Raw genomic sequence first — 20,701 nt, 5'->3', positions numbered from 1 at the left:
AATTTGGAGGGGCGGCCGGATACGTTCCTAAGGGGGCCCGCTTTGCGCAGCGTGCGGAGATGCGCAGCGACAGCTTGATTAACTTTACTCGTGATCCGCTCTTCCATTTTCGCGAGCATCTGGGCCATCGCGGTGCCGATCAGGAGCTCAATTTTTGCGCTGAGGCGTGCCTCGGGTCTAAAAAGAATCATGGCCCGACGTCTTCGGCAGCGTAATCTCACTATCCATGGACTCCGCATTGGAGGCGGAAAGGGAGGTAGGAGCAGACGGGAGCAGACGGGAGTTGAGCCTCAAGGCTCCGTGTGCTTACGGATCTCCTCAGCATTTAAAGTAGGAGAGGGCGGGGGATTGAAAAGGTGAGGCTGCCCCACCGGGACCACTCACCAGCTTGTCCTATTTCAATGCGTTCGCCCAGGCACCGGCTCCCGCATCGTTTCGCTGCTGTTGCTGCTGGCCGCGGTTCCCTTTGCCGTCGTGTAGTTGCGGTTGCTGCGCCGCTTGGCCCTTGACGTCACCCCCTCGTGGTGGCACCTGCTGCGTTGTGACGTCAACGTGGCGTGATCCGCCACGCGAGAACGCCGCATGATGACGAGTCTTCTTCCCCGATCGCGGAGGCCGCTTTGCTGAGAGGTGGTCATCTTGGGGTGTCTGTACTTGGCTGTACATTCACGCGAGCTCGTGGCGTGGCTTCCACAGACCGCGTATTTTGGGTTGCACTCGTGAGGGGTCCGCGCCCCCCTACTAGCTCCGCCTGCTGTCCACAAAGGCCTCACTTTGCATTGGCTGCGTTTGGGACACGAATCAGCCCGGTGTCAAACGGTCCCACTGAGTCCGCAGGCCGGAATGGTCCGGTAATAGGGTTGAACGAAGGTGATTTCTGAGTTGTAATGGATGTAGCGAGGCTTGACTCTGCTAGCAACGATGAGTCGAGCCTTGCTCGATGTGCCAAATTTTCGGATATCCAAGAGTTCGCCGGCGCGTCACTGCAGAGACTGGCGTAGGGTATCGGTCGTCTCGTTGTTGGCGACCATGACCACGCTGTAGCAGCCGTCCTCGCCATGTTGCTTCAGGTGGCCGTGGGCGGCCATCTTGCCTTTGTCAGCTTGTAGCTCGAAGTCGCCCAGCAGCTGGTCCGCCGTCTGGGCCTCCCGCGTGCTAGCGACGATGAGATTATGCTCCGGCGAGAGAAGCACGTTGAGCGTCGCCGCTTTTAAAGACGATAGTCTTTCTTGGGGAACTTAAACGCTGAAAATTTGGTCTGTCTGTCTGTCTGTCTGTCTGTCTGTCTGTCTGTCTGTCTGTTTGTCTGTCTGTCAACCGATTCAGCCACCCGGCCAAAGTTGGACCACTTGCTTACCGCCCACACTACTTAAACTGGTACGGCTGTTCATACTTGTGAACGTTATCGATCAAAAAGTAAACATTACGCATATCTGAGGCGCAACATCACTAGGTAAGTATTAGGAGGTGTGTTCCTTTAAGAGAAAATACATAGATACGTAACTCTAAAGACCCTAGTTTCTTAAGCTGCGCTGAAAATGCCACGCTATGCGCGCCGACGAACGACGTCTGCCACGAAGGGAGGGAACCCTCTGCACAAGCTCGTGTTTCCCCGACTGCGCGCCGACGAGCGCCCTCTGCCATGGAGGAAGGAAACCCTCTGCACAAGCTCATGTTTCCCGTTGTATTGCCAGAAGGCGTCCATGTCTCACGCAGCGCCTCCTCAATTTTATCAATGCCAGCCAGATGCGGCCGATTCCGCCTCCTCAATTTTATCAATGCCAGCCAGATGCGGCCGATTCAACATAGAGGAAACGCTGTCTGAGGCAGGGCAAAACATAAATGGCCGCTTGATGAAATACAACCCACTCTACAAGACATGCCCAGACAACGCAGGGAAAAGACCGACGACCAAATTGCAGCGGAGAAGCGCCGGCGTGCCGACGCTCGTCGTCTCAAGCGTGCCCAGGAAACGTCCGAGGAACGAGCCGAGCGGCTAGCGCAAGATCGTGAGTCGAGGCGCACCCGGAGGCAACAGGCCAGACCAGGATCAGACCAGCACTCATGTAGTACGGCCGGCAGAAGACCATCGTCTTTCGACGACATTTGCAGCGAAGCACGCAGGTACGCGGCCATTTTTTTGTACTCCGACGAGAGTGGCGAAGGCGGCGTCGAGCACGCCACGTTGAAAGACGTCTCATGGCGCCACTGGCTCACGAGGCTTTATGATGACGACAACGTGTTCTAGGTGTAGTCGAGGCAGAGGCTTAGGATTCCACGTTGTTGTAGGGTTGCTGCGTTTCGCGCTGGATCTTTGTGCCGCACGCGTGGCGGATCCCGTCTCAGTAGAAGGCGCCCTGCCGGCGGGCGGGGACGATAGAGCCATCCATCATCATGCGAAAGCAACCATGCGATAGAGTTCGTTGCGGATGGGGTCCGCAGCAACAGATTGCTGTCCCTCGGGGTCCGGGATCGTCGCCCGCGCCATGGCGTCGGGATCATAACCGCGCTGAGCAGAAAGATCCGCCATCTTGCAAGCTGACCGGTCCGTTCTCACCCGCGCGCCGCCGTAGCCGTTCGGCTCTGCGTCGGCAACGCGAGGCCGGAAAGGAAAACCGCTCTACGTTTGCCATGAATGGACCCACTTGGGTGAGATTGGTGTCCTCGGGTGCCGGGACCCTTTGGAGTCCGATGGACGCACAATTGATGGGATTGCACGATATTGACCATCGCTTTCGTCAATAATTGACGGAGCCGATGCACCACACCATGCAAGAGGCAAACGCCAACCGCGTTTCCCGTCTTTGGTGGCGGCTGGGAGATTTTCGACGAGATCAGAACGAAACGCGTCGAGTTTTGCCCGCGTTGGCCACAAACGCGCACGGCGTTGGTGACTGTTGCTGGTTAAAGCCCCTATATAAAAAAAGTAGCGTCACGCTTTGAAGAATGCCGCCGCCTCCTCGCACACTCTGTCCGAGGCCGACGCCGCGTTGGTTTTGGCCTAATGGCATCACGTGGACCGCCGAGCCGCCGGACGGTGGCTGCGTTTGTTTACGATCACGCTCCGTCGCCATTTTCGCTTGATAAGCGTCTACCGACTGGCGAGGAGCGCACGTTGGTACAGTTGCTCTTCCTTGTTGTTTAAGTTTGAGAATGCGTTAAACTAAGTTTTGTGGCAAGTGCAACGTCGCTTCAAGGCATTTTCCATAACCATGACTTCCTGACGCGCGAAAAGAAATTATCATCATCATGAGTAACAAGATGAAAAGTTCGCGCACATTTCCGGAAAATGCTGGGCTACGATCGCTCAGCTTCGCTGCTTCAAGCGTTGCGCGGCCGAGTCCAAGGTTAATAGTTTTTTTTCTTCTCTGATTGTACTTGGCTTGTGATGAAGTACCTGTTGTGAGTTATGTTGTAGATAGTGCCCATTTTAACTTCCTGAAGATATGTCACCTTGAATTGACAAAAAACATTACATTGTTCTTCATACAGCTGCCTTTCTCAAATGTGGACGTTCGCCGTAAATGCAACTATGTTAATTTATTATTTATTGTCAAAAATAGTTAGCGGTTGTCTATTGTGCTTTAAATGAAAGCATTTCTGCAGTGAATGTGATTTAATAAACTTCTAAAACTGCATCTTGCACTTGTTTAAACTCATGCATGCGAGCAATGCCGGTATTGCTAAGTGTAATTATGCACACAGACTTGTGACGGTAAAAGCATACCTGTAATTCATCTATGCTGAAAATAAACCATGGACTACCAACTCGAATGCTGTTTCAGATCATTTTGACCTCTACTAAAATATTTAATTTAGCGCAAATTAGGCTGTGTCACAGCGCAGCAATTCTTCGCGCGTCATCACTTCATTAAAGTCGTATCTCGCAAATTCGGAGCGAGCGCAACCGTTCCCAAAGCATGCACCTTAATGCAACTCTGTTCGCGACAAGTACGTCACTTCGTGAACGGACGAGCTAACGTGACAAGTCACAAACCTTAAAAAATAATTTACTGAACGTAAGCTCACTATGCTCTAGTTTGAGACTGAGTGAAGCGCTGTTACCGCCTTCCCGCTTCGCGAGCGAATGCTAAAAAAGTGATTTCATTTTCTATGTACGCAGAGTCTCGACTGGATGACCGGCCGCGCAAAATTTTGTCGAGTATGAGGCACTAGAAACATAATAGGACCAGCGCCCACCCCGAGCCTTGGCGCGTGCTTATAAGATTGGCAAGCACGCATGTAGGCAGCTTTGTAGCTTGTAATGCCCCATCGAACCTTCAGAGCAGCGATTGTTTGTGTCCTCTATCAGCCTTTTTACGTCATCTGATACGCGTCGCGAATTCACATGGTATGGACGGTGCGGATTATTTAGGTTAACGAGGGCTTGCTGGAGGCCAAGATGTTGACATTCGATCACAAACTTATTATTTACACCAATTCGCAACAAGATCTTGCGACACGCGCTTGAAAAATGTTACGTACCTAATTGTAGCGCACGCTATACATTCGGAGTCGTCATGGTACGGCGTTGGCGCTCGTTTAGGTACTTAAAAGAAGTTTTCAAAGCAGGAATAAACGAAAACCTACAGTCACTGAATTTATATAACCCTCCTTACAGAAATTCTATGCTGTACACGAAGTTACTCGAAGCTAGAAAGCAAACGCAAACGCTCAAACGCACCGCCTTGCTAAGCGCGTATTCACTCTGCGAAAGGTCGTCTGCTACGCTCGAGCGGTGTAGGCGGCGCCACGGTCGAGGAGCGAGCGCGAAAGAGAGGAGAATCGAGGAGGAGGGAAGGTGGAGGAGGAGAGTGTCGCTACTTTTTTATATAGGGGTTTTATTGCTGGTGCCTCTGGCGGCGGCTCAGAGGTTTTCGACGAGATCAGAACGGGACACTCGTCGAGCAGCGTCGGAAGCCTTTATCACCTCCTCGTCTCGCAACGTTTTTATATAAATACGCATTTGGTGCCGGCGCTAAACGTCGCCTCCCTCCCCCCCGTCCCACCACGGCCTTTCGCACGACGGAAGATGTCGCGTTTGCTCTACCCAGTGCGTTCGCTCCCCGTGAAATCCCGCGTCCCTTGCGCGCTTTCAATCGCACATACAGCATACGGCGTGTGGCTTCGATTTCATCGCCGCTGGAGTTCATACGGAAGCTCATGACGACCTCGACGCCGACGACGGCAGGAATCCGCTTTGAGTGTCCGTATAATTGCTATCGCATGAAACCAACTGACCGCAGGTGGGGAACGATCCCACTTGTTCGCATTATGCGTGCGATGCTCCTACCATTGAGCTACCGCGGCGCCGTTTACCATCCACTTTCTGAGGCATTTATGTTTTTACAACTAGAACGAACCCTGGGAGTGCGAGTGTATATATATATATATATATATATCCTGTCGTCCTTTAGTGTTTCCTTTACTACTACCCACGCCCGAACCTATTACAGTGGTTTTTCAGTGTTAAGCTTTTTTTGCTGCGCCATTGGCATTTGGGCTCAGTCATGGTCATGAATATGACTTCTGCCATCATCCTTTAGTGTTTCCTTCACTTACTACCCACATCCAAACCCATTTAAGTGGCTTGTGAGTGTTAATGTTTTTTGCTGAGTCATTGTCATTTTTGCTGAGTGATGCTCATGACTATGACTTCTACCATCATCCTTTGGTGTTCCCATCAGTTAGTACCGACGTCAGAACCCATTTCAGTGGCTTTTGAGTGATAATCTTTTTTCGCTGAGTCATTGTTATTATTGCTCTGTCATTGTCATGAATATGACTTCGATCATCATCCTTTAGTGGTTCTTTCACTTAGTACCCACGTCAGAACCCATTTCAGTGGCTTTCGAATGTTAATCTTTTTCGCTGGGTCATTGTCATGACCCACATGACATAAATACATGCCACAACATAATAGGTAATGACATTTATGTCATGACCTATCACTTATGTTCGTCAAACACTCCTATCATACTGTGTCGACTTCGGTACCTACCAAGTTAACGAAGGCACCATGACAGCAGCAAGACGTAGGCGGCTGCTTCATGACCTACATGACACGCATGTCATGACATATCATTTATGTTCGTCATATACTCTTGTCATAGTATGCCAATTTTGGTACATAGCAAGTTAACAAGTTAACGAAACGACCATGCGAGCACAAAGACGTAGGCGGCTAGATAGTTAGATAGATAGATAGATAGATAGATAGATAGATAGATAGATAGATAGATAGATAGATAGATACTGTCAAAGTAGCAAATGTTCGCCAAGAAATGCGTCGCATTTAAAACGCTAAAGCAGCGCGCAAAGCAGACGTCCTGTTCCAAGAACGTCCCGCCGCTCAAGACATCTGTCGTGTCGTAACTTTAGAGCTTCCCTTAGGACAGCCCTTGATGTTGTGAATTGTTTGGATATGCGAATCCCATGCTTCCAGTTCCCATTAACCGGAGTGTGCCACGCATTTTGTTCCTTCCTCGCAAAAGGGATTTGATAGGAGACCGATGGCCTAACACCAGCTATACGATCTACAGGTAAAATTTGTGACACTGTGCGTCGCGGATATTTTATCTGCAAGATCCTTTCTTCGAAGGTATGAAGTAACAGCGCGTAATGAACAAGGACGAAAAAGGAACGAAGACCACAGGACAAGCGCTGTCCGCTGTCAGCGCTTGTCCTGTGGTCTTCGTTCCTTTCTCGTCCTTCTTCATTACGCGCTGTTACTTCATACCTTCGCTCAACTATGAACCAACTAGCCCTCATCAAGTTGTTACTAATCCTTTCTTCCGCAGTCTACCAGTCTGCTCATTCTCGGTTCGTGAGAGCTGTCACTGGCTAACAGGTTCCCCTTTGTCACACAGTCGACCTCTGTGTAATCTGCAATGGGAAACAAGCCATAGTGACGTGTCGCTCACGGAAGTGTGACACAAGGGCAGAGCGCAAACACACACGCGAGCAAACACCGCAACGCTCAGATATAAACACCTAAACGTACACAAGGTCAATGATAACAGCATTATGCGCAGTTTCAGCTGCGCGATTAGGAGGCCCGGTACAAGGCCGGGTCTTCGATAGTGAACGCCGACACGACAGCCGCAATCTCTGGCCTTCGTGTCCACGCCATCGACGCATATTCCAAGAGTGGCACCGTCTTTTCTGGCGAAGGAAACCTGAAGTCACGAGCCAGCTAAACTCAGAGAAATGCACGGTTTGTTTAAGCGGTTTGTTCATGTCTTTGCACTGTTGAGGGCTCTTCAAGTTGACGCCTCGCAGTCTGGGGTAGCTCAGAGCACACAGCGCTGGACCTTGGTGATAATGTGCACGAGCACGTACATATTTACTGGAAAGACAGCCCTCTCTGACAGACTGCACTTGACAAGCCTTGTGATAGGAGATTAAGCTTCCCAATGACAAATAGAATCATTTATTTGGTATAATTGTTACCACTCAAAACTACGAATCCATAATGGTTGTACCTAAATTGGAGCACTCAAGTGTTTTAAGTGCGAAGCATTTCTTGACGAACATTTGCCACTTTAACAGTATCTTATCTATCTATCTATCTATCTAGCCGCCTACGTCTTTGTGCTCTCATGGTCATTTGGTTGACTTGGGATTTACCGAAATCGGCATATTATGACAAAGCTGTATGATGGACATAAATGATACGTCGTGACATGAATATAATGACAAGTGTGTCATGTAGGTCATGAAACGGCTGCCTGTGTCTTGGCACTCTCATGGTCGTCTCGCTAATTTCGTAGGTACCAAAATCGGCATAATATGACAACAGTGTATGACGAATATAAATGATATGTCATGAGATGAATATCATGACATGCGTGTCATGTAGGTCATGAAACAGTTGCCTAAAATGACAATCACCTACCGATAAAGTCATTACCACTCCAAAACCACTGAAATGGGCTCTGACTTGGGTACTAAGTAAACAAAGTACTAAAGGAAGATGGTAGACACCATACTCATCATCATGATTCAGCAAAAAGAATAATGACTCAGCAAAAAAAATATTAGCACTCAAAAACCACTGAAATATGTTCGGACGTGGTACTATGTGAAGGAAACAATAAAGGATGGTGGTAAACGCCATAGTCGTGACCCATGACTCCGCAAAAATGTCCATGACTCAGCGAAAAAAGAATACTACTCAAAAACCGATGAAATGGGTTCAGATGTGGTGCAAAGTGAAGGAAAGCTAAAACACTGATGGTTGAAGTCATAGTCATGAGCATGACTAAGGTAGCCTTCAGGTCTCTTAGGTCTAGCTACAGGGACTCCTGAGTACTCATGAGATGAATGTCATGACATGCGCGTCATGTGGGTCATGAAACATTCGTCTACGTCTTGGTGCTCTCATGGTCGTTTCATAAACTTGGCAGGCTCCCCTCCCGCACACTGCTTCGTACAACATCGATTCCCACAGGGCGTGGGATCTGCCAGCTTTTTTCAATACAGAATTTATGCCGCCGCTGTCTGTCTTATATCGGCTTCCTTAACACAGCAGCAGAGTAGTACCGACACCGAAAGGGTCCTGCAGCATGAACCATCTGTCATAGTTAGGCTTCTCCTTAACATTGTGAGGCTTATCCAAGAGTTTCTCCTTAGCGGGTTTAGCCTGATTAGGACGTATTACTTCCTTTTCATATTGTCGCGTATACGCTGCTATAGTATACACGCTGAAACAGGATCCATGCGTTTTTCTCGGCGATCGGAGCTGGAGTAAGTCTCCAGTAGCTTACGCTGGGACTCAGGCCAGGATGAGGGGGCACATTCGCGGTTTATAAACCACATGCGAGCACCATCCTGGAGGCTGAAGTAGTCGTTCCTGAGTTTGGCGTTGTTGTCCCACTCGTTAAACGCAGCCACGCGTTCGAACTCCGCCAGCCAGTCTTCCACGTCTTCAAATGTGTCGCCATGAAAAGCCGTCGGCACTTGGGGGTTCAGCAGCGTTAGGTAAGTCGGTGCCACCCTTTCCGTAGTGTTCGCAGTGGTTGTCATGAATTCCGCAGCGTTCGCAGTGACGTCTTAAATTCGCTCATCCACGGCGCAGTGTTCGTCTCCGCGACATCCCGGGCGCTTCGAGCTCGCAACAGGCTCGACCAAAGCACCCGCTGCTGCTGCCGAGTTCAAAGGCCGCGCTATCACGCGAGATCACAGAGCCAACGACTGCATCGGCACGGAGACAAAGCTTCCTGGGTGCCAGCATCATCGCCGATGACAGTCCGGCGTTAGAGAGTACCGACTACGTCTCCCATTCCACGGCAGCGTAGATACGAACGGTCGTGCCAGTCGTAGTACGTACTGCGCCCGCGCTTCGAGCGATGCCACGGCGGCCGGCAAACAGGTTTGCTGCTGCAGCGTCCGAAGGCTCCCCGGAAGAAAAAAATTGTCGCAGTTTCACCTGAAAGGCGAAGCATCAACTGCGATAGCAAATTAGTAGAGAGCTATACAGATTAAGGACAGTAGTTTTATCAGCTGTATAAACTTGGACATGCAGCAGCACCAGCAACGCGTAGAAGTGTTGTCGACGCCGTCGGCATTTTGCCCGCGCTTGCACCGAACGCGCGCGGCGTTGGTGACTGCTGCCGGTGCCTCTGGGGGCGGCTCAGAGATTTTCGACGAGATCAGAATGGGACAATCGTCGAGCAGCGTTGGAAATCTTACTCACCTTCTCGCCTCGCAACGTTTTTATACAAATACGCATTTGGTGCCGCAGCTAAAAGTCCCTCCCTCCCGTCCCCCACTGCCTTATGCGGGGCGGAAGTTGTCGCGTTTGCTCTCTATATATGGTGATTGTAAAGGAGGAAAGATACGCTTTATTCTGCAGCCCTTCAGGGAGCCTGGCGCAGAACGCGCGTTCGCTCTCCGACGTGCGTAGGCTTCCCGGGAAAGCGCGCGTCCCTCGCGCCCTTTCACTCGCACATACAGCGTCCGAACCACGGCGACGATTTCATTGCTGTTGACGTCATACGAAACCTCACGGCGACAACGACACCGACGGCAGAAATCCGCTTTGGAGTGTCCATATAAATGCTATCGCAATAAAACGAGAAAGATAGGCCTTTCCCCACACCACGACAAGTTCGTAGTCGGCAGCGCGCGCTGGTCAACTTCGGCATACGACTGGAAACCGCGGTGTCGGCTTTCTTAACGAACAAGGACGACCAGACGATCGACATCGCGTGCATCTCGACGATCGACCCCGCCCAAAAAAAACAAACCACCGAGCAGGCCCCGATGTGTTCTGTCGAGGTCGGGAAATCGGGGCGTCAAACGATGTAGGGAGCCTACATGCTAGAGCACTGCACGGGCCGATTTTTTCAGCCCGGGCCCGGCGCGGGCCCGTTTTTACGTTGGGCGGCCCGCCTGAGCCCGATCAAAACTTTTATTGTGAGACCCGGGCCCGGCCCGGGCCCGGAAATAATTTACGTTACCCACCCGGCCCGACCCGCCACCCCTTTACCTTAGGCCCGAGCCCGGCCCGAGCCCGACTCGAAACCGGCCCGAACCCGGCCCGAGACCGAAAAATAATGTTTTTAGAGTTGAGACGCCCGAGAATAACTCGCTGCACGTTACATGCACACCACCAGAAAGCCCGAGCCCGGCCCGGGCCCGCGTCAAAAAACCCGAGCCCGGCCCGAGCCCGAGTCAAAAAGCACACGCCGTGCCCGAGCCCGGCCCGAGCACGTAAAAAAACTGTGCTACCCGGCCCGGCCCGGCCCACGGGCCGGGCCGGGCTCGTGCTTTCGGTTAAGCACGAGGCCGTGAAGTGCTCTACTACATGCAACATGCCTACATGCAAAAACAGCGTTGCATGTAGGCTCGCTAAAAAGATGGCTACCCGCCAGACACCTACATTTCGAATACCGCGAAACGTAAACACAATTCTGCAGTGATGTCGCGCCAGCTGGGGAGGAGCCTCTTTTCCACGTTGGCAAACGCTGCGCCGAAGCAGACGTATACGTAGCTGTAAAAGCAACATCTAAGCGGATAGCGCTAGCGGAAACACCGGTAGTTGACAGCCATCTGCTGCATATGTGGGAAAGAAGGGGGCTAACCGAGCCATGGAAAAAAACAGCGACGTAATTGCAAACTGCGCCATAGAATCGCGGAAATACTCGATCCGGCAAACGCTTACGCACAACCATTAGAGGCAGCGAGTTGGGCGAATTTTCGCGATTCACTTCGCGAGACCTTACACATCTCCAAGGCATGGGCAATACTGCGCAGCATAATGGCGCCAGGAAAAACGAAATGGCCACGAACCCCACCCTTCAAGAACTTGGCGGAGAATTTCCGGGAACAGAACAGGACCTCCTCACTAAGCCATATATGTACGTAGGCGAGGTAACCACTCCCCCACGCATCCAACCATACAAGGGACAAGAAAACGCAGTGCTCGACGCCCCGATAGCTAAAGCAGAACTCTTTGCGGCAGCGCAAGCTGCGAAGAAAAATACTGCTGCAGGACCTGGTCAGCTCACAAATGCTATATGATCCGGAACCTAAGCGACGAACACCTAGAACAGGTATGGTAGAGGGGCGTGGTTCCACAACACTGTAAGGAGGCCAAAATCGTGCTTATTCCGACCACAGTGGACCCATTTAGCATCAGGAGCTGGCCCCGTACTCCTACTGCTCTAAATCCGTGGTTGAGTTAGCTGCGTCTTTGAGAAGAGTTGTATCCACTCTTCAAGGTTTGTAATGGGTGCGCGTTCACGTCTATTCCGAACATACCGGAAAACGTTCCATTTAGTCTGCTTAATTTTTAGCTTTTTCCCTGTGCAGCCTCTGGAGGGTACCGTATTGGAGAGAATGTAATGATCACTCCCAACGTTAAGTTCCGTATTGTCCAAGATGGCATTGTCTATGTTCCTGGTGAAGGTTAAATCAGGCGAGGTGTTTTGACTCACGCAATTGCCTATGCGGGTTGGTCCTCTGTGCCCGCTAGCTGACGGGGTTGGGACAGGTCAGATTCCACGCGCGACGGCGTTCCGAGCGCGTTCCTGACGAATTTTCTATGCCGATGCCCGGCTTTTTTATGCGTCTTTTTTTGTCCCCGGGTGGTGAGCCGCGGCGGATGACACCGTTTTCGATGCACGCGGCAAAGAGCACCTGTTTTTTTTTTTTTTCTTTTTTTTTTAAATCGAGCTGCCGTGTTCGCGCTGTGAGACGGGTCTCGGAGGCTCGCGAAAACAACGCAGCCGAAACAGGACGGTCCAACAAATAAACACTCACTGACAATACAGCCGAGGACGATCACCGTCGCCGCCAAAGCCGGAAGCCCGCAGAAGCTGCCGTCGCGTGCCATGTCAGGAATCCTCTCGGTCGAGCAACCAAACGCTCAACGCAGGGAGAAAATAACTACTCCGGCGGGGCGTGGCAGGTAGGAACGGCAATGTCGCGCAGCGAATCCAAAATACCACGCCAAGCGAAGCGAGAATCCTCACGTTCCTCTGTTGCGGTAGTAATACGTCACGCCTTAGTCGCGGTAACCTTGTAACAAACTCGACACAAACGCGCACGGCACACCCGTCGGATCGACGGCCAACTCAGAATTCACCAAGCACGGGGTATTACGCCGCAATCGGGGGGGTAGTAGCGTCAACCAGCACGTCACCTACCGACGCCACGGCACACGCGAAAACACAACGCGAACGTGGTTCTAGAACGTTTGAACCAACGTTACTAGACTAGCTTCGGTTGTAAAAACTCTCCGCCTTTGCGCTTACCGCCGCTCTCACCACTTCTTGGGCAGCCGCCAGATGGCGGCGCCGTTCCGTCGCTCTCCACAACAGACGCCTCGCCGCAGCCTTGAGCTCATGCGGACGGGCAGCTTGCGCGTGTTTCACGCTCGCTGTCGTTCTAGTGATACCATGCGAAAGCGGTATCCATCTACAGCAATAAGATATATCGGGCTATTTGGTTCATACTGAAAGACGGGTAAACTGCACGGTAGGAAGGAACGCATACGATGAAGTGCAGAAGCTGCCTTTTTAACTGTCGTGTGTTTCTTGCTGCCGCCTAAACCTTTCACGCAGGTTCCTTTTCCCTTACAGCAGCTTGGCACGTTTTCTCGCTGCTTTTACTTGCTTAACACTTTGATCTGGGGTAGTCATACGTCAGCTAGCGAGACCAAATTTGCTATCCGCAAAAGTAACAGCACAACTTTCTTGTAAACCAATGAATGCTTTATTAAACAAAACAAAGGAAAAAACAACTGTATGCCCCTATATATAGCTAAAGCTTAAACTGTCAGAAGGGACATAATCTAGGCAAATGATTTCGGTCTACGTGGAAACCAACTCCACCTACAGCAGTTTGGCACATTTCCTCGCTGCCTTTACTTGAAGACTGAATCCCCGCCGCTGCTACAGGAACCTTGCTAAGAATGCATTTTTATGCAAGGATCCTGCAAGGTATGCGTGTATGCATGCGCGTGACTGAATAAAAATTAGCGTAGCTTTCACAAGTGGCACAATACTGAGGAAACAGCGGAGCTCATCGGCACCAAGCTGGTCCTCGCCTTACGGATTATGCTTTTCTGGAATTTATTGATCGATTATCATTTAGCTATTGATTGGCTATCACAAGGTATTGACCACGTATTTGAGCTAGAATAAGCACTACCGAGTCATCCCCAGAATTTTCCGGAATTTATTGTTTATTGATCGATAATTAATTAGCTATTGTTTGGCTATCGCAAGGTAATGCGAGGCACAGCTGTGCGTAGTGGCGTCATCCCTAGGCGAGTTTTTGCTAACACTACGCGGGGAAGCAAAAAGCTTAAACAGCCCCGCTGATAAAAATTTAATGATGCGTGCACTCAGTTCCTGAAAGCGCAAGGGGCACACAACACGACTCGGCGTATTCTCTGACAGCTCTTCTAAGATGGCCCGGAACAGGTCACCAAACATCTCTTCGTTCGCCTCCCCTCCTTCCCCCCCCCGAGTATTTCAACAGATACGAGGGAATGTTCGGGAACACTTTCGGCACCGCACCCTCGGCAAGTGTCCACTTGTCTCGTGGCACCTCAACCGTCTGTCCATTGATAATATGCACAAACACTTTAAGACGTCCCGCTCATGAAAATGTAAATCACATACCATGGATTTCGCAGAGTTCCCGGTCGGCACGAGGAATCGCTCTGTTGAACGCCGAGCGAAGTGTCGCATTGCTGGGAGCACACAAGAAGTGGCGCGCCGAACTGTCGACATCGTTCGATAGCCGCTTGTTGCAGTCAGGAACGCAGCACGTCGGCATTGTCTGCTAATATCCTTAACAAACGCGGTGAAGGCTACAACTTCGCGGATGACATGCTTCCTGAAATCAGCCGTCAGCAACAAACCACAGAATAGACCAACGCTGCACCGCGTGTTTCGTCCGGCCAGTTCGCGTGGCTGGCTAGTGGTGAAGGGACGCTGGGTGCAACGGCAGCGCCATGAAGGCGCGGGCGGGTGGGCGGTTCCGCGAAAAGCCACCGAATTTCTGAACTGAAGCTAGTCTAGCAACGTTGGTTTGAACTAAGTCACGCTTCTTGTTCGTCAACGATGGAAAACATCGACGGCGCACCACCTCAAGGTCAACGGGAAAAACGCACCATGCTCAGTTGGCACGACAGCAAGCAGTGTGGGAGGCAATCCTCGGCAGACAAACCACCACCACTGCACGACGCGTTGTCCATGTATACCATGTGTAAAGGTAATTACGAAGGACGTTCGTCACACTCGTTTGTCGTGCCGCGCGATGAGGAAAAAGGACGCAGGAAAAGCCAGTCTGACTCGGGATGCAAAATGCAAACTGCATTTATGACAAAAGGCAAAGTACCCCCGGGCAGAACGTTACGCACATCACACACATAATATGCTAAAAATTAGGTTACTATGAGTTCGAGAAACAGAGTTCAAAACATGTAGCAGCTCACAGTACGTGGACAAGAGAGGAGAGGTTGGCGGAGTGAGGGACGATGACGTCACGACATAAAACATGCCTCGATGTTGGACGGTGAGGAGAAGATGGCTCTTGACAAATCGGGAATGACTGCTCAGCAGTCAGCCTGCATCCGAGCCGCAGTGCACGCTGCAGGAACGGTCAGCCTGCCCAGCGGACAGCTTGCGCTCGAGCCGCAGTGCTCGGCGCATATGCGGCCATTAGCCAGGCCACGAACAGTGCTCCGCCGAACAGCTGACCGAGGAGACGCCTTGCCCGCGATACGCAATGTTCGCGGCAAGTGGTATCACAGCAGGCCACGCCACGCTCCAAGCTGCATTACTCGTGCTGGCGAACGCCTTGGCCAAGGGCAACGGTCGGGCGGCAGCTCCAGGGACGGCCGTGTTCCTTAGAGCCTTGATTGTCGGCGTCCGACACGTCGGCCTGCTGTCTTGCGTCTCCCGTTGACTAGGCGCGTCTCTCGCCACGAAGCATTTCGCCATGCGCTCGCCATACGTGGCCCAATCGTGGTACGACGCATCTTCGAAATACCACTGGGCCATCGCTGGCATCCTAGCGGGCAATAAACTTGGAGATATGGTAGTGTTTGTACTTTTGCCAAAATTGAGCCCCTGTTCGCTGTCGTGCAACGTGGGAGCGGCCCGCGACGTGCTAATGCGCGTTCTAATACGCGTAATACGCGACTGACACAATCAAAGTTATTCAATCAATCAATCGCTGATTTGGCGGGATGACTCCAATGCGTGGTCCACTCGCGAAAGAACGCGTGCACACTTCGTCGTCGTCGGCGTCGTTTTCTTTCATTCATCACAATCACCTCCCACACAAGAAAGTTGTTTCGGTAAAAACAACTTTTTCTAAACACCGCAACACAGTGATGAAGACACACTCACAAGACGTCTGATACACCCAATCACACATGCGAAAGAACACTCGAGTCCTAACCACAGAAGTACAGAAAGTGGTTAATTGTCCCCACGCTAACATTCCAACAATTAAACACTGTCACAACAGTACAAACCTAAACATGGAAAAAAAATGGAAAAAGAACTATAAAAAGAAGCAACACCAATTGTCACAACCCCTTTCATGCTCGCTAGGCTCAGTATCATTGGCGTTACAAATGTCTAAACCATAATCTACAAGGGCTGTATTTTGTGCAAACAGGCTTGGGGCAATTCCGACATTTCTTTCCGAAGCCCTGAACACAATACATCAGTCTACGAACAGGTTGCACACAATATAGGCTATCTCATATACAGCCAGACACTCATAAAAAAAATATGCAACCGAACTTAGTACCAATAACAGAGGATCACTCATCGCTACCTCCTCTAACACTGAACACCATCGATGAAACAGTGGAACGCACTGTAGAAATACAAGAACCCTTTTTTTTTTCTACAGCGGCTGCGCTGCCAGCTTCTACCGGCACTCTCTCTACATATAACATTTTTAAACCGGACCTGCTTTCTTAGACGCAGTGCAAGAAATTCACCTGGGACCAAGGTTCTTATATTGCTTGGGAGCACAAGCTGGCGTGCCAAATTTTCAGACATGGAACAACCTTTTCCCGTGAACCGCTTCTTGCGCGGTTTCTCTCTGAAGTTTCTCTTCTCTGAGTGGTTTCTACTGCCCTTACTTTCTCACTACGCTGCTGATCACAGATCTCCCTTCTACATTGAACAACGTGTTCCACGTTTTGCCCTACATTATATCTTTTCGTATCGAGCCCTTAGATGCTCCCATTGTTTTTGTACAAAATCTGTTTGGCCATAACCCTCATAAAAACAATGATTTGATTTGACATCCTCGCGTTCGGGACACAACCCTATAGCATCCTGCGCCCCACCTGTAAGCAAGCTTTTCCCGGACTCGCTCCATGGCCTCATTTCTGTATGGCTGTAGACATTTGCCAGAGTCTACACACAAGCTCATAAACTTTTTCATAACCACTCCTTCTGAGGTGTTACCTTGTGCCACTTACCTTACGTTCAGAGGCACGATTCTTGGCTCTAAGCCATCCTTTTGTTCTGTATGATGCTCGAACCAGTACCAACCAGAACATTCGCCATTAAGGCTATCAGCGCAGCATTTACTACGCTTCCATTCGTGGTAGAGAGCTTGATGAGATACCGCTTTGAATGTCATCTTACTTAGGATTTTGGCAGTAGATGCCTTCCGCAAGTCTTCATCGAGACTAACTTTATCAAGACCGTTTGACTTGATAACGTTTTCACGGCAGGCGTTATACACCGTTACTGACGCGAACTCTCTATCCTCACATTGCGCATTCTCAAAATTTCCCCAGCAGCCATCCCCGTCACTACACCTGTCTAGCTCGGATTTTAAATTGTCAAGTCCCGCTTGGTTGACGACGTCACAACGGCTAACATGGAAATTGTTCAGCCCAACTGTCAGCCATTTTCCGACTCCCGCGTCGTTCTCGTCCGCCTCCACTACTCCGACCTTGCCTAGCTCTTCTGAAGCGAGCATGCGCGATTACTGCTGTAACAATTGCAGCCGGAGCTCACGCACTGAATCCTCCGTCTTAGTCAATCTTTCTTCACGAGCCTGGAGCTCTCGCGCTACATCTTTAGCATGCTCAAATGAACGCGACTCTCGCAACACTTCTCTGTCCTCTGTTAGTTCAGCTTTGTCATAGCTTACATCTTTTTCAAACCAATTCAGAAATTCCTCAAGAGGCATGCTAAGCTCCTCGCTAAGTGAAATTAACTTTTCCGGGTTCATTCCTCAGCCACGGCACACAAACAAGGTGAAACTCTTAATGGTAATAAAGAGCTTAGTCCTGTCTCGCGGACGCCAGAAATGTAAAGGTAATTACGAAGGACGTTTAATTATCCCGATATCGATTTGGAGCAGTTGTCGGCATGTTCTCGCCAGTCAAAAAAGTTTTTAGAATTAATTCTTACCTTCAATCTTGTTTAGTCTGTCAAACTCCAACGCGTGGTACCAACATTGTTGATCTTGTATTTGTCTCGAAACCAGAGTTGTCAGGATCTCTCGTGCACTAGGGGCCTTAGTGATCACAACCTGCTATTTTTTTAATTTGGCCGTTTCAATCCCTACCCGCAAGCCGTCATGAAAACATATTCGTGTCTATAACAAAGCCGACTATGCGAAAATTAACCAGGATCTGGTAGAGTTTCTTCATAAGTTCCGTGAAAGTGCCTATACTCAAACAAATAATAGTAACTGGTTGCTTTACAAGGAAGAAATACTGTCACTAATGGAATCACATGTACCTCTTATCTACATTCGTGGTGATGCTGATAAGCACTTGTTTTCTAACGCTCTTCGACGGCTATTAAATAAAAAAGCATCTTTATCGGGCCGCCAAAAATGCAGTCTCCCAATCGAAATGGGACAGGTACTCTGAATGCCTATACGAATCTTTTAAGGCGATCGAAAAAGATTTTTTTTTCATAAAGACTCACAGAATATCGTTCGAAATAACCCCAAAAAATTATGGAAGGTACCGTTTCCAAATCACAACTCGCCACAAAATATTATTTCACATGGCCAAGATGGTTCAAACATCGGTACTGATCGCTGTGCAGATGTTATGAATACCTACTTCTCATCCGTTTTTACTCAGGAACCAGTCCTTAATGTACCCTGCAATCACAGTCATAATTTCAGCCTGATAATTTCAGCCTGAGGCTCTGTCCTTGGGCCACTTTTATTCTTAATCTTTGTAAACGACCTCCCTAGTGGTATTTCGTCCTGAATTCGCCTTCTTGCGGTCGGTTGCGTCCTTTATCGTCGCTTAACTTGTACCACTGACCAGTTTCTTCATTTCAGCTGAAGGCATAGCTAAACTTATTGATAACTTGAAGTCATCTAGCACTCCCGGACGTGATGACATAGCTACAAAGACACTAAAAGGCACTAAGGAAGTATCATGCCAGATATTACAAATATTCTTTAGTAAATCAATTTCCACTTCTTCAATCCCAGATGATCGGAAACTAAGCAAGGTTGTTCCGGTTTTCAAGGCAGGCGACCGTTCGGATCCGTCAAACTACCGCCCAATTTCATTAACATGTATTGTTTGTAAAATGCTAGAGCATATCATTTACTCACAAGTCACTTCGCATCTGGACAATAATTCTTTAATTTTTCCCAAGCAGCATGGTTTCCACTCTGGATTTTCTTGCGATACACAGCTTTAGGAGTTCACCACCGACCTTAACCTAAACATAGATTCTTCATTTCAAACCTGCCATTATCTACCTACATTTTTCTAAAGTCTTTGACCGGGTCCCACATCAACGTCTGATGGCTAAACTTTCCTCCCTCTCCTTAGATCCCTTAATACTCTCCTGGATTTCCTCGTTCCTTTCAGACCGCACTCAGTTTACTGTTGTTGGCAACCATCGCTCAAATATCTCCAATGTTATTTCAGGCATACCTCAAGGCTCTGTCCTTGGGCCACTTTTATTCTTAATCTTTGTAAACGACCTCCTTAGTGGTATTTCGTCCTGAATTTGCCTTCTTGCGGTCGGTTGCGTCCTTTATCGTCGCTTAACTTGTACCACTGACCAGTTTCTTCTGCAGAAAGACCTCAGCATTATAGAAATCTGGTGCGCCCTCTGGCTGATGAAACTGAGCGCCTCCAAATGTAAAAGTATGCAAGTGTCGCGAAAGCGATCCATCCTAAATTATTCATACTCTTTAAACTCCATGAACCTTTCATGTGTTGATTCGTACCGATATTTAGGTGTCCTTATTACAAAGTAAACTGGTCAGAACACATCACGAAACTAGTCGCAGCCCCATCAAAAACACTTGGTTTCATTAAACGGTCTATTTATCCCCAAGATACGTCCGCAATCTTGACTACAAGGTATACGTTCGACCTAAACTGGAATATGCCTGCGCGATATGGTGACCTCACCAAATTTATCTAATTGAATCACTTGAAAGCATCCAGAATCGGGCAGCTCGCTTCATATGCTCTGAATATGATACTCGGGTTATCGTAAGTGCCATCAAATCATCCATCAGTCTCGACTCATTAGCTCCACGAAGAAAGAGAGCGCGGCTGGCACTGTTTCATATCTGTATTACCATCGCCCTGACCTTCGAACCTGCCTTTCAGCACCACCTGTGCGAACATCACGTCGGCTTTTCACAAGTGCATTTAATAAGTCATTTTTACCCCTGACCACGGAAGATTGGAACTCGTTTCCCGAATCAATTGTCCATGAACGTGACAATTCTAACTTCAGGCGGTTAGTGTCAGCTCACTTTTCTAAACTAAAGTGATCATCAGCAGATATCTTCCTTTCGTTGCTGAACCAAATGTCAAACGGGAATCTCGCTTTGTAGTTGATCCCTAATCTCATTTATATTTAATATTTTGTACTATACCTTTACATTATTTATTGTAAACTGTGCTAAAAACGCTGTGCTCTAATTTTCCTCGCCTCAATATAGTTGTATTATGTGACCACACCTTGTTGTTCTTGTACTGGTAATATTGTGCTTGTAATAGCACTACATCATTGTTTTCTAAACTCAAGCGGAGATGCATTACATGTTTTTTTATGCTCTATGGAAATTTACAATCTAAACATGCCTCCTTGGTCGTGATATTTCATTGTTTAATAACATGACCGCACATATATTTCTCTTTCGCTACCCTGCCCCATATGTAATGCCCAAACCCAGGGCCCTTAAGAGACAATAAACCATG

General features: G+C 49.3%; 2 protein-coding genes across 3 annotated transcripts in view; both read right to left on the bottom strand.

Annotated features, from left to right (window-relative positions):
• Nucleotides 1-20,701, bottom strand: part of LOC119466324 (uncharacterized) — a 683,885-nt gene that overhangs the window by 171,120 nt on the left and 492,064 nt on the right. The gene's annotated exons all lie outside the window — the stretch shown is intronic.
• The window catches only part of LOC119466322 (PE-PGRS family protein PE_PGRS26-like), a 471,155-nt gene that overhangs the window by 34,762 nt on the left and 415,692 nt on the right, over nt 1-20,701 (bottom strand). For both annotated transcript variants that reach the window (XM_037726824.2, XM_049656764.1), the window contains exon 2: nt 12,268-12,393. In XM_037726824.2, coding sequence (XP_037582752.1) covers nt 12,268-12,340 — 73 coding nt within the window. In that variant the 5' untranslated portion in view covers nt 12,341-12,393. The remainder of the gene's footprint in view (nt 1-12,267; nt 12,394-20,701) is intronic.

The sequence above is a fragment of the Dermacentor silvarum genome, chromosome 10 (genome assembly GCF_013339745.2).
Source record: "Dermacentor silvarum isolate Dsil-2018 chromosome 10, BIME_Dsil_1.4, whole genome shotgun sequence".
Taxonomy (NCBI): Eukaryota; Metazoa; Arthropoda; class Arachnida; order Ixodida; family Ixodidae; genus Dermacentor; species Dermacentor silvarum.
This window is presented reverse-complemented; position numbering and strand designations above follow the sequence as displayed.